Source organism: Histoplasma capsulatum (assembly GCF_000150115.1).
Source record: "Histoplasma capsulatum G186AR genomic scaffold supercont2.1, whole genome shotgun sequence".
Taxonomy (NCBI): Eukaryota; Fungi; Ascomycota; class Eurotiomycetes; order Onygenales; family Ajellomycetaceae; genus Histoplasma; species Histoplasma capsulatum.
The window spans coordinates 2639316-2651339 of NW_025544801.1; the positions used below are offsets into that span (position 1 = coordinate 2639316).

Here is a 12024-nt window from a genome sequence, read left to right on the forward strand (position 1 = left end):
AAAGAAAAGACAAGAAAAGAAGAGAAAATTTGGTGTATGGGAGAAACCTGTAGACAGCTGAAAATGAGGGGATATTCCGAGTGGTATGCCGATATTGATGAGCAACTTGGCATGTTGGGCGGGGGGTTTCGACTAAACCTAGTCCTTGAGGGTAAGATTGGACTTGAATTAGTCCAATTAACCGGGAGGAAAGAAGTCGCACCAACAGGGTGGCGTTGTTCTTGTGGCAGGATACCTCCGGATTCTGAAGTAGCCGTTCGATTGATTCCGTTGGCAAAGGAATAGATATATATCCATGATCATAAGTATTACCTGCGGAGAGGCTTCGTTCCTGGCCAGCAGCGTGTCTTGCCGGGGAGATGCATGAAACTGGTACTCGGCCGAAAAATCTTATGTCTTATAAAAATCGGCGAGAGCAGATATCTAACTGCATGGTTATGCTGTTGTGTACTCTATGCGGAACATCCCTTTAGATGTTGCACTGATATAAGACTGATTTCGCCCCCCAGCGTGTGTAGAGATGGGCAGATACTACACAGGGCATGCATTAACAAGCAATGAAAGGAGTACCAGTATAGACAGTCCATTCGTGTAGTGTGTGTAATATGTGTTATGTACTGTACATGCACTTGCGGGCGTTGGTTTATTGTTGAACTTAGCACATTGAGTGATCTCTTTAGCTGTGGAAGTGCAATGACAATAATATCAACAAGGACAATAATAAATGGTCAACAGCTGTCATTCACAATTCACGTGTCGAGCGTCCACGATGCTTCGATGCCCTTACTATTCTCAACACGTCACCACGCAGCCAAATAACCTTGGAGCTTCTGTTGGGCGAACCTTTGTTCATATATTCTGTTTCGATGTTCAAGCGTTGTTTCCAGGGTCTCTGAGTTAGGACTAGCCCGGCCTAGTGTATGACATAATCCACGCTTTTCCCAAAGAGGCAGTGGCCCATTCTCAATCCACTATCTTGTCGTTGAGGGATTGAATCATATCATTGTAAAAATAAATATTGATAAAAATCTTCAATAATTAAAATAAAATATTTTTTAATTTAAATGTTAAAAAGAGTTTTTTTGAGTAAATTATAATAATTCGTCATTTTAGCAGCGGTGTGATTAGCCGAGTAAGCAGTGTAATTATCAATCTCTCTTGCCACGATCTCCCGCCGCGCCGTGCCTCGTTTTCCTCCCGTCCATCCCCAGCTACCTATATCCGCAGTGCATCACCCGTCTGCCCACTGTCCCTTACGCCAACAACCAAACACACTACAGCGCGTCTCTGGCCCCCCAGGCAAATCTCCGTCTTTGTACACGAACCTCGCTTCAGAGATATGAGCCGCAGCAGCAAGCTTGCCCCGGAAGCCAACAGGTACTAGAAGCTATCTATTCGTCTACCACCCGATACCTCTCTTTGGTGCGACGAGTATATATATGTATAGCGCTAACATCGCGTGGCAATCTAGGATCCTTTTCGTGAAGAACCTCAGGTGAGTCAAATACCACGTCCGTCGTCACCACGGAAGAAGGGAATTCCCCACGCGACAACCCAGAGATACATATATCTTCCTCACGAATCCCCCTTCCCGCGGGTCCTACTCCATATGCGATGACAATTAAAAAAGGAAAACAACAAGAAGAAAATAAACTCTAATGATTTCGCCTTGAAACATACAGCTACAACGTTACCGCAGAGGAGCTGTTTGATCTTTTCGGGAAATTTGGCCCTATTCGGTAAGGCAACAACCATTTCACTCTCTCTGGGTCTCCTTAGGGCCAACAGACCACTTTTAGCACAGGGGACATACCTACTGACTCGTGATGTCTGCGGGGAACTATATACAGTCAAATACGCCAGGGCATTGCGACAAACTCGAAGGGCACTGCATTCGTCGTGTACGAGGATGTTGCCGATGCAAAGCAGGCCTGTGATAAATTGAATGGCTTCAACTTCCAGAATAGATACCTTGTCGGTTAGTTATAAACAGACACCTACATACTCTTCCACCCTCCCCTGTTCGAGATGGGAATTTGTCATGGGGCAATCAGCCAGAGCAGCAAGCTTGATATTTTGCCACGCTGGATATAGCAGACTCACTGACCCCCTCTCTTTTTCAAACTACAATTTAGTTTTATACCACCAGCCTGAGAAGATGGCCAGATCGAGAGAAGATTTGGCCGCCCGACAAGAAAACCTGGAGCGACTAAAACAACAACACGGCATCGACTGATATTTGCGGCTGACTCTCTCTTGCTTCTCGATTTTTATGTTTACATTTACCTGCCTCGCTTTCTTGTTGATTATTTCATTTGCTCCCCCCCCTCCCGCGTGTTTATCGTTATCTCTTTTGTGTGCCTCTCCTTTCCTCTTTCCTCTCTTTCCTCACCTGTTCCCCATCTACCATCTGATTTCGAATATCGTCCCGTTCGCTGTATCCCTCGTTTTTCCAGCGGTCAACAAATTGTTCTAAAATTGCCTATTTCAGGTACATTTACCCCTCCTACTTTCTAGGAGTTTCTATTTATTTATTTACTTTGCCGCGAATTTTCGTGGGACTCGGAGGGTGCACGTCAACTCTATCCTTGAGAGAACGCGGGACAATATTTGGGCGTTTTTTTTTTTTTTTTTTTTTTTTTTTTTTTTTTTTGAAAAAAAATCTTTCTTTTGTCGTTTCTACACCCAACCCAAACTACATTTATGATATTGACGCGTCAGACTCATGTTTATCACGATTAGTACTGTTATTTATGTACCCTGATAAGTTTTATCTACAGGAAGGATCTGGCAAAATGTTCAATGAAATAATATGCAATAATATAACTTACTTTTATGCAAATGAGCTTGGAGCAGCAAAAAACGTCACAGTAAAAGGATACAAGGGGGAAGAATCACCTTCCATGCACTGACTGTCTTCTCGGCTAAGAATGCTGCCTAGTTGAGACCTTCTGACCCTGAAGCGCCAACGTGATCTTGGCCGCCGTATCATGGATTGAATTTCGAATCACTTTCATTTTTGAGTAAAGATCATAAGTTCTGTTCAACAACTTCTTAATTCTCTTCTTCAACTACTCAGGCATCTACAGATCTGTATTTTGTAGTAAGATCGGAGTGCTCACCGCGGCAAAGGCAGATCACCTGACAACCGCCGAAGCCATCCGGTGACCTCAGCCCTCTCAACCTCAGAAAACAATATGCACTGCAGACACAGATAGAACTGAGCAAAATCCGATGAAGCAGTGGGTTTATGCCCATCAGCAAACCTCCCACTGCATGCACTATCGTCAAAAGAAACCATTCATCCCAAAGTGGATTAAATTCAGTATCAATCAATCAACCACAACTAGCCCTGGCTCGGCAATCGGGTCTGGAATCGAATACCCTTTCAACTAGCTGAGCTCAGCAACCCCGTTTCACTCATTGACCTCAAGGTGGTCAAGGCGGAAATAGAAGGAGAAGAAGAAAAGAAACAAACAAAACATAGTTAATCCAAAAAGAAAGGTAAAACAAGGGGGGAGGGGTGAGCAAAGAGAAGAGGAAGCTAAGCAAAAGCAAAGCGAATCATTCGACCGTTCACACGCCACATGCATTCGATTCCTAAGCACCAGTCTCCGCCTAAATACTTTCTCCTCGCGAGGCAGGAAACATCACCCGTCTCCAGCTGGCGGATTTCCGTGTTTCTTTCATAAATACCACCTAGTGCCAGCTGCTGGCCATGGCAGACCTGCTGTCAACACAGACTTCACATCTCGTCACCGCCATCGCTCTTGCAGCATCCCAAACCCTCCTACCGTCCTCAACATCCACCTCCACAATATTTCTGCATCAGCAACAGGAGGAGGGCGGCGGCGGCCCGGGCGGGGACAGTGACCGCGACAGTGGTGAATGCCAGCTCCTCGGCTCCTTCGCGTTAATCGTGCAGGCCGCACTGGGAGCCCTCGCGCTGCTGGCTCTGGTGTACAAGCGATGGCGAGAACGGCCACAGCGGCCCGTGAAGGTATGGGCCTTCGACGTGTCCAAGCAGGTCTTCGGTTCTGTCCTGCTGCACCTAGCCAACCTGCTCGCATCGATGTTTTCTGCTGGCCAGATACCAGTGACGGCGACTTATCAGCCCAACCCGTGCTCGTATTATTTGCTGAATTTGGGGATTGATGTATGCTGTTTTATTCATTCTGATACCTTCTTCCCCCGAGACCCTATCTCTCTCTGGGCCTGAAATCATCCTAATCACAATATACAGACAACCTTGGGCATTCCCATCTTAATCTTGTTCCTCCGCATCCTCAACCGCGCCGCGCTGTACACCCCGCTCGCCAACCCGCCCGAATCCATCGAATCGGGAAACTACGGCCGCCCACCGAGCGCCTGGTGGTGGTTCAAGCAGTCCATGATCTACTTCTTCGGTCTGCTGTGTATGAAAACCTGCGTCGTCGTGCTGATCCACATGCTCCCCTTCATCGTCAAGATCGGCGACTGGGCCCTCCGGTGGACAGAGGGCAACACAGCGGTCCAGATTTTCTTCGTCATGCTTTTGTTCCCCGTCATCATGAATGCGATACAGTATTACATCATTGATATCTTTATCAAGAAGCCGATCCCTGTTGTGAGGTGTGAGCGAGTGCCGGGTGGAGACCTGGATGGCATTGATAGCGATGATGATGGCGTTGCTGGTGGTGCTGGTGCTGGTGGTAGGTTTGATGATGCAGGGATACAGCGGCGGGATGACGATCGACATCGACGAAGGGGTTTGCTGGCGGGGATTGACGATGAGGATGCTGAATTTTCGAGCGATGAGGGAGACCGTGTCGTGTTTCCGGATGATGACGAGCGCGGGGTGAAGCATTCGTTGGAGGCTGGTGATAGAGGCAATGGTGCCACGACTTGATTAGTGCATCCATCCTGATTTCATTTGAGAGATACGCAATCAATATGTTTTTGTTTTGTTTTTGTTTTGTTTTTGTTTTGTTTTTTGTTAATTTTTTCTTTTCGTTGACATACCCCCTTCCGCCCCTTCTTTGCTGATTTTTTTTTTCTTTTTCGGTTATCTCTTTCATGAAAGAATACCCACCCTGTGCACATTATTCTGTACTTTACCTCTCTGCTCTACTGCATTATTCCATGTGCGGGATGTTTGGCGTGTTGGTGAAAGTTCTGACATGTTTGTTGTTTCATTTCATTTCTATTCTGCATTAACATTGTCGTCTTCGTCGCCGTCGTCTTCTTCTCTTTGGACACTCAAACGCTATTTCTTTCCCCTCCCCTCTCCTTCACGAAATCCAACGTCCAATCAGGAAAACATTGCATTGCATTGCATTTTATTTTGTCTATGTTTTTCAATCGTACTTTACCACTCTTATGGGTGATATTCTACGCCCCGTTTTTTCAATTGTTGGGGGGTTGGGGGGCGAGGATAATGTGACTTACCATGAATCATCTTTACATACATTTTCATATTTTATCTATTGAGACGTTTTTAGGAGGCCTCTAGCTTTCTTTTTTTTCTTTAAATTATTTCCAGGTGCTGTTGCGGTGAAGCTCTGGCGCGGTTGTGTTTATATATTTGCCAACGATTTTGTATCGTAGTTACGTCAAAAAAAAAACCCCGATCTCGGCAACAAAGGTCACATGACATAACCATCTCGTAGCCTCAGGCATCAATTAAATTTTACTTTGTCCAAGAACCTTGACCGAATAGGAAAAAAAAAAAAAAGTTGAACAATTGGACAACCCCAAGCAATTTATCATTCTCGATATTTCGTCTGTAAAAGTATGGATGAATTTCTATTTCCCACAATCTAGATACTTTATTTTATTTATTATCCCTTCCTTACCTCCTCCTATTTGTCTCCGCACGTTGAACATCCAAAGAAAAAAAAAAACATTACTATAACACTATCCCCCAAACCCAATGCCCTCAAAGCAAAAAGTCCGCGTGAAGCAGAAAAAGCCAGCAGCAGCAGCATCCGCACTGCCAACGACAGAAGCAGGCTTTTTCGTCGATACTCACGGCGCTTCGGACGGGGACGACTTCGCTGACAATGCCATTAGCGAAAGTGAACAAATACCCAAGGATGCAACGGAAGAGAGGCTTGAGCGGTTACTCTTTGGCGATGCGGCGGGGTTCCATGATGCGCTAAGGGATCGGGATGCTGGGGCCATGGAGATTGCGTTGAGGGACGGTGCGAGTGGGGGTGGAGATGGAGGCGTAGAGGAAGAGGAAGCGCAAGAGGAGGGCGGCTTGGAACATGTTGATGATGCGGATGTAGGTTTTTACTTGCTACAGATATAATAATAAACGTATCGTATCTGCTTTTTCCCCTGATCCGGTCGAGCGCCGCACGATCGAAAACTCTCCTTATACTGACGTGTGTAGCTCTTCTTTCTAGACTCCGGTACGGCGGGTGTGGACGATATCGAGCTGCCAATCGCGCAGAATGCGTCGAATGGTCAGCGCGAGAACGAACCGCCTGCGGCGTGGGAAGACAGCGATGATGAACGCATCACTGTCTCCCTGGCGAAAAATAATCGGCTGCGAAAGCTACGAGTCACGGCAGAGGACGATGTCGTCACGGGCTCGGAGTATATACGGAGACTGCGCAAGCAGTATGAGCGGCTACATCCTGCTCCAGATTGGGCGAACATGTCCGCTAGAGCAGGTGGGCGAAGTGCCAAGAGAAGGAAGGCAGGCGCTGCACAGTCGGATGATGAGAGCGTTTTTGGCTCTGATCATATGGATACTGGCACTGATGGAGAGCACGAAATGGCCCTACAGCCGCTGGCGCGGCTGTTGCAAAATGCTGGAAATCTTACAAGGGGCGAGGATAACGTCAAGAGCGGTGGGAAGCGGAAGCTCCGCCAGGAGGTACTGGATATTCAACGGATGAAAGATGTTGGGCACGGTCAACCTGTAGGTTTTTCTTTTTTTTTTTTTTTTTATTTCTTCTTTTCAAGAGTACGACTCCAAATGATTTCTATCGTGCTAATATTGCCTTTTCAATGCCAGTCCGCCATCGAGTCTCTCACGTTCCACCCGCACTACCCCCTGCTCCTCTCCTCCGGGCCAGCCTCAACTCTCTTCCTCCACCACATCTCCCCCAAATCCGTCTCTCCCAACCCCCTCCTCACCTCCCTCCACGTCCGCCGCACCCCGATACACACTAGCGCGTTCTCCCCCTCAACAGGAAATCAAATATACTTCTCCGGCCGCCGCCGCTACTTCCACATCTGGGACCTGGACACGGGCAAGGTTGAGAAAGTCAATGGGCCTGCCGACCGCAGGGAAGAGCAGAAGTCTATGGAACGCTTCAAACTATCTCCCTGCGGCCGGTGGATGGGTGTCGTCGGCAGCGCGCGCAAGGGGGGCGGCATTGTAACGATCCTCAGCACCACCACTCTCCAGTGGGTTGCACAGGTGCGCGTTGACAGCCACAATGGCGTTGCTGATTTCGCGTGGTGGAGTGACGGGGAGGGAATGTGTGTTGTTGGCAAGAATGGGGAGGTTAGCGAGTGGGATGGGCGGCAGAAACGTATTGTTGCGCGCTGGGTTGATGAGGGCGCTGTGGGCGCGACAGTGATTAGTCTTGGTGGGAAATCTGGAAAAGGGCTGATCGGCGGGGATAGGTGGGTGGCGGTGGGGAGTTCGAGTGGGATCGTGAATGTGTATGACCGGAGGCCGTGGGCTGTGGCTGCTGCCGAGATCGAAAGGAAGAGCAAGGGGAAGAAGGTCGATGGAGAGATGGATTCCGGTAATCATCGTGGCGGCGGTGGTGATGGTGATGAACAGTGCGGAATCCCACGCAATCCAAAACCGACACGCATGCTTGATCAGCTGACGACGCCCACGAGTCATCTTGTCTTCTCGGCAGATGGGCAGTTGCTCGTCATGGCCAGTCGGTGGAAGAAGGACGCGTTGAGATTGAGTATGGAATGAACCCCTAAACGATGCCTGCACATTCTATTTCGTTAACCCCGGTTGGCTAATTATGATTTGCACACAGTTCACCTCCCTTCATGCACAGTATACAAGAATTGGCCTACGTCCAACACTCCGTTTGGGCGCATTTCGGCCGTTGCCATTGCGCCGACGTCGGATAAGTTGGCTGTCGCGAATGAGCAAGGGAAAATACGGTTGTGGGAAATTCATGGCTAGTGCTGTGGTTGGCTCCTTTTTTTCTGTGCTCTACGTTTATACGGGTCATTTGCAACAGGTATGACCCTGGAAGGAGAATCATGGCTTCCAGGGCTGGTTGCGAAATATTTGAGATCCTCCATGGCTACAAGGTTGGGGTTATCCCCCCCCAAATGGAATAGAGATGGAAATACCCTTTTATGGAGATAGTAATTTATTATGTTCAAAGCACACAGGCATTCAAACAGGAGCATTAAAAACAGGAGCATTAACAACAGGAGCATTCAAACCAGCAACATTCATATAGAAAAATCCAGACTGAAGCTCAAACACAAGCCGATCGCAAGGAAACGATAACACAGGAAAAACCCCGCTACACTTCTAATTACCAATGGCATGGATTTCCATTCTTTGCTTGATGTACCAGTTGCCTGCTCAACGCCGCAATAATCCTTCCTAACCGCTCCATGTGTCTCTCTGCATTGGGAATGAATGGTCCAATTTGATGCATCGTGAGAAAAGGACCCGAGGACCCATCCCAGTCCCCTTGAAGATACGCCACATATTCTTTGGTGTATGTAGCGATTATAATGTAGATTTCATGGCGATCCTGGCTAATCATGCATCGCCTGGGGCCAGTTAGCGTTTTAGTTACAATTGCTCGTGAATAAATCCTCTTACCGAAAATTCGATCTATCCCCTGTACTTGGTTCATCGTAGATCCAAGCAGCCATCTGCGCACTTTCTTGCATCCACGGTTCGGCATCTTTTCTAACCTGGGATTTAACTTCCAGGATGGCTAATGACCGTGGCGCATTTTCAGTAAAGAATGCGAGGTGGCCGTCCGTTCGTGCCTCATAAAGGCATTCCTTGTCAAGAGATTTGTGTTGTCTGATTCGAAACGCTTTCCGCTCAAGAGACCATCTTGCATTTGTGAAACCAGGCATCCGCATGCATAATCCTCGCAGAAGTAAAATGAGAGCCGTGTTCACGATCTGCTCATCTTTAACCAGGGGCAACCACTTTGCCTCATCACTGGTTACTGGTGAAATGGGCTCGATGACACTTCTCACCCCCAGAGATTGAGGGGATCCGACAGAGCTCATGTCGTCAATGTGTAGCTCTTTAATTTCGTTCTCGAGGGATCCCACCTCTAGGTCGTCTGACCCCGGGTTGGGGCTCCTCGGGGCACGACTGGGTGTGGAAGGAGGAGAATTATTTCCCCCCGCAGCCTTGCGTTGCAGCCGAGTTGTAACATTAAAAAACACCTTCTTCGTTTCCTGTGGCCCAAGTGTTGAATTTTCTATCTCGCGCTGGAAGTCGTAAAGCAAGTCAAACGTTCCTAGATCGGTCTTCCCATCGAATCCCTTTGATATCTCTTGGACATATGGCCCCCAGTGTTTGTTCCAGGCCAGATCCTTAAGGTCTTCGGCGCGGTATTTGATATCATACTCTTTTTCAAGATCGATTTCGTCGGGCGCATACGATTTCCAAAGAACATGTAGCGCCAGAAATTGCGCCTCTTTGATTTTTGATGCCGAATTGAAGGTTTTAAGATCTTGGATTGAGGTTGACTTTACCTCATGTTGATCTGCAAGGAATCGCCAACGTCCTGCCGTGGAAGGCACACCAATGGCGATCTCACCGTCCATTGCGACAGAGGTTACCGAGAATGTAGGGGGTTCTAAGCAATTATAATTGAAAAATGAGACGATCAGGTCACAAGCGGCGAGGAAAAATATTCAAGAAATATCACTGCAGCTCCTCGTTCGCCGGAAGGCAAGAGGACAGAAACGCTGCTATTTAACCTCATCGTGGAATCGTCGGATAACTCAGGAGCGCGCGAAGGGGGAAAGCCCGTTGGGCATAACGCTCAAGAACGACTGCGTGAGTGCGAAAATGCGAAATGGGAGGGAGGGAGGAGTAATCCGCGCCAGGCATGAAACAGCGCCATCTTCCTTCCCGCTGAGCACTCGACTCGCGAGCAGGGTCACGATGCGTGTCAATCACATTTTAGCGCCTTCAATGAGAATCCTACAGGGTGGGGGGGAACAGGGGAGGGGCAGGGGGAGGGCAGGGGCCTATATATATATATATATATATATACATAGTATATGCGCTGTACAGCGGAGGCGCCCGGTTGAACATATATCCTGGTCAGGACATGGGGGAGGATACACCCGGCGTGCTCTGTCTGTCCACGGCAGGAGGCGTAACCACCAACCCGCATGTGCAGCGTACTTAGTCGGCGGTAGCAGGCACTATTGGCGGAGAATAGCCTGGGATGAACCTGGGATGAGGCTGAGATGGGGAGGCGCTGGAGCTGGAGGTCGAGGGTTGTTCCCGCCAATCAGACGCTGCGGGGAGCCGCTGCTGTTTCCTGGACAACATTCACGGTGGAACTTCCTCCTGGACTTGGACACCAACTGTTCAACTCTTAACTCTCTTCTCTCACCCTGCTTGTTCTCTTACCACAAGTCTCAATATCCCGTTATCTTCAGTCTCTGACATCGTCTTCTCGCCCCTCTCTTCTCCACAAGTTCACCACTCACAGCATTGTCTATCTTCAAAGATGGATCAAATGCTGCACGAGAGGAAGAAGCAATATATACGCGCCAAAATTGTTATAGAGAAGTTCATAAAAGAAGGGAAGCCCATTCCTGTAAACAAGGAAGAATACCTTGAGGCTATGAAGGTGTGTGATAGGATTGCACAGATTTATTATCGGATTCTTGATTGCCCAGCGTGTTTCTTTCAAGCGGAGGATTCCATCATCAAGGACGACTTTACTGTCATCACCAACGCCGAGCCTGTCTTCTTTTCACAAATGCCCATTGCCGATCTTCGAGAATACACGTTTGAGCCGCTTGGCTCTAGAAACAGATTTCGCGAGTATGGCAACGAGGAATATCTTTCGGTGGTCGATATTCAAATTTCGAATCTCCTGAGCACTTCATCAAAAGAAACCCCCGAATATGAGGTCCTACATCAATATGGCAACTGGCATAATGAAAGGCAAGTTTATCACCAAATTTGGATCCGCACACGAAATACATTGCTAATCCTAGTTTTAGAGCCGTACGAAATATCCGTATGCCTTTGGAGCTTGTAAAATCTCGATCACCCGAAAGATATGAGTGGCGGACGCCATTTATATGGGGCCTGAAAGACCTACCTCATACAGTCATCCTGTCATTTCAGGCTACTAGCTCGCCCGCGCCTATCATGCGAGGGGAGTTGTTATCCATCCTCAGCGTGACCTGGTGGAAAAACAAGGTCATCATTGGGAAGGGGCACAAGTTCATTCCGGTATGTGTTGTCGCCCAGTGGACTGACTATTTGAAGTCGGAAGAACAAGATGTTGAGTATGATTTTCCATCAGATCCTTCTCGTATCCATTCGCACCGGCAATTTTCGAACCGTTGAGGCCTATTACGATGGGTCTAGATTTTTTCTACGATACGGCAAGCCTGTTCCTATGAACTTCACCGAGTCCATAGAAGACCGTACTAAGGCTTTCGAATGGGCAATTCAATGGCTTCTCTCCTCCCCACTTGGGGATACCCGAAACTTGGAATCCATAACCAGCATGGGATGAGGAGTCAGGTCGGGACCAGGCTGATACGAAGAACAAGGAGCCGCTGTCGTCCTCCGCCCCTGCGATGACCGGACCAGTGACTTTCAAGTGCACCTCCTGTATTTGACCTTACCTGATTGTTAGTATCTAGCTTAAAAGGAATGGAGGTTTTCAACATCGGCAACAGATACGAAATGTGGATTTCAGGTGGCTTTCTTTGGATGGCCGCGCAATTGCATGCTGAGAAACTACTCGAGCTGAGCCGGATGACAGATGTCTCAACTGAGTGGCGTGTACTTCCTTCCTGTGTTCCTTT

The 12024-nt window shown here is 48.1% G+C and overlaps 5 protein-coding genes across 5 annotated transcripts; 4 read left to right on the top strand and 1 right to left on the bottom strand.

The window, feature by feature from the left end:
* Positions 1–1172: 1172 nt before the first annotated feature.
* HCBG_00851 (pre-mRNA branch site protein p14) lies at positions 1173–2379 on the top strand (the record flags this gene model as incomplete). The annotated part of the gene is made up of 5 exons (XM_045427901.1): positions 1173–1377; positions 1472–1495; positions 1683–1739; positions 1851–1978; positions 2136–2379. 5 exons carry the CDS (start codon positions 1340–1342, stop codon positions 2234–2236), a joined length of 348 nt encoding a protein of 115 aa, XP_045291876.1.
* Positions 2380–3209: 830 nt separating this feature from the next.
* On the top strand, positions 3210–4888 carry HCBG_00852 (vacuolar membrane protein; the record flags this gene model as incomplete). Its single annotated transcript, XM_045427902.1, has 2 exons — positions 3210–4156; positions 4244–4888. 2 exons carry the CDS (start codon positions 3719–3721, stop codon positions 4886–4888), a joined length of 1083 nt encoding a protein of 360 aa, XP_045291877.1.
* Positions 4889–5911: 1023 nt separating this feature from the next.
* Positions 5912–8152, top strand: HCBG_00853 (U3 snoRNA associated protein; the record flags this gene model as incomplete). The annotated part of the gene is made up of 4 exons (XM_045427903.1): positions 5912–6265; positions 6377–6910; positions 7007–7922; positions 8022–8152. The coding sequence occupies 4 exons, from the start codon at positions 5912–5914 to the stop codon at positions 8150–8152; spliced, it is 1935 nt and encodes a 644-aa protein (XP_045291878.1).
* Positions 8153–8516: 364 nt separating this feature from the next.
* HCBG_00854 (uncharacterized protein) lies at positions 8517–9783 on the bottom strand (the record flags this gene model as incomplete). Its single annotated transcript, XM_045427904.1, has 2 exons — positions 8517–8760; positions 8813–9783. The coding sequence occupies 2 exons, from the start codon at positions 9781–9783 to the stop codon at positions 8517–8519; spliced, it is 1215 nt and encodes a 404-aa protein (XP_045291879.1).
* A 920-nt stretch (positions 9784–10703) lies between these two features.
* HCBG_00855 (uncharacterized protein) lies at positions 10704–11729 on the top strand (the record flags this gene model as incomplete). Its single annotated transcript, XM_045427905.1, has 3 exons — positions 10704–11222; positions 11333–11440; positions 11484–11729. The coding sequence occupies 3 exons, from the start codon at positions 10704–10706 to the stop codon at positions 11727–11729; spliced, it is 873 nt and encodes a 290-aa protein (XP_045291880.1).
* Positions 11730–12024: the final 295 nt, after the last annotated feature.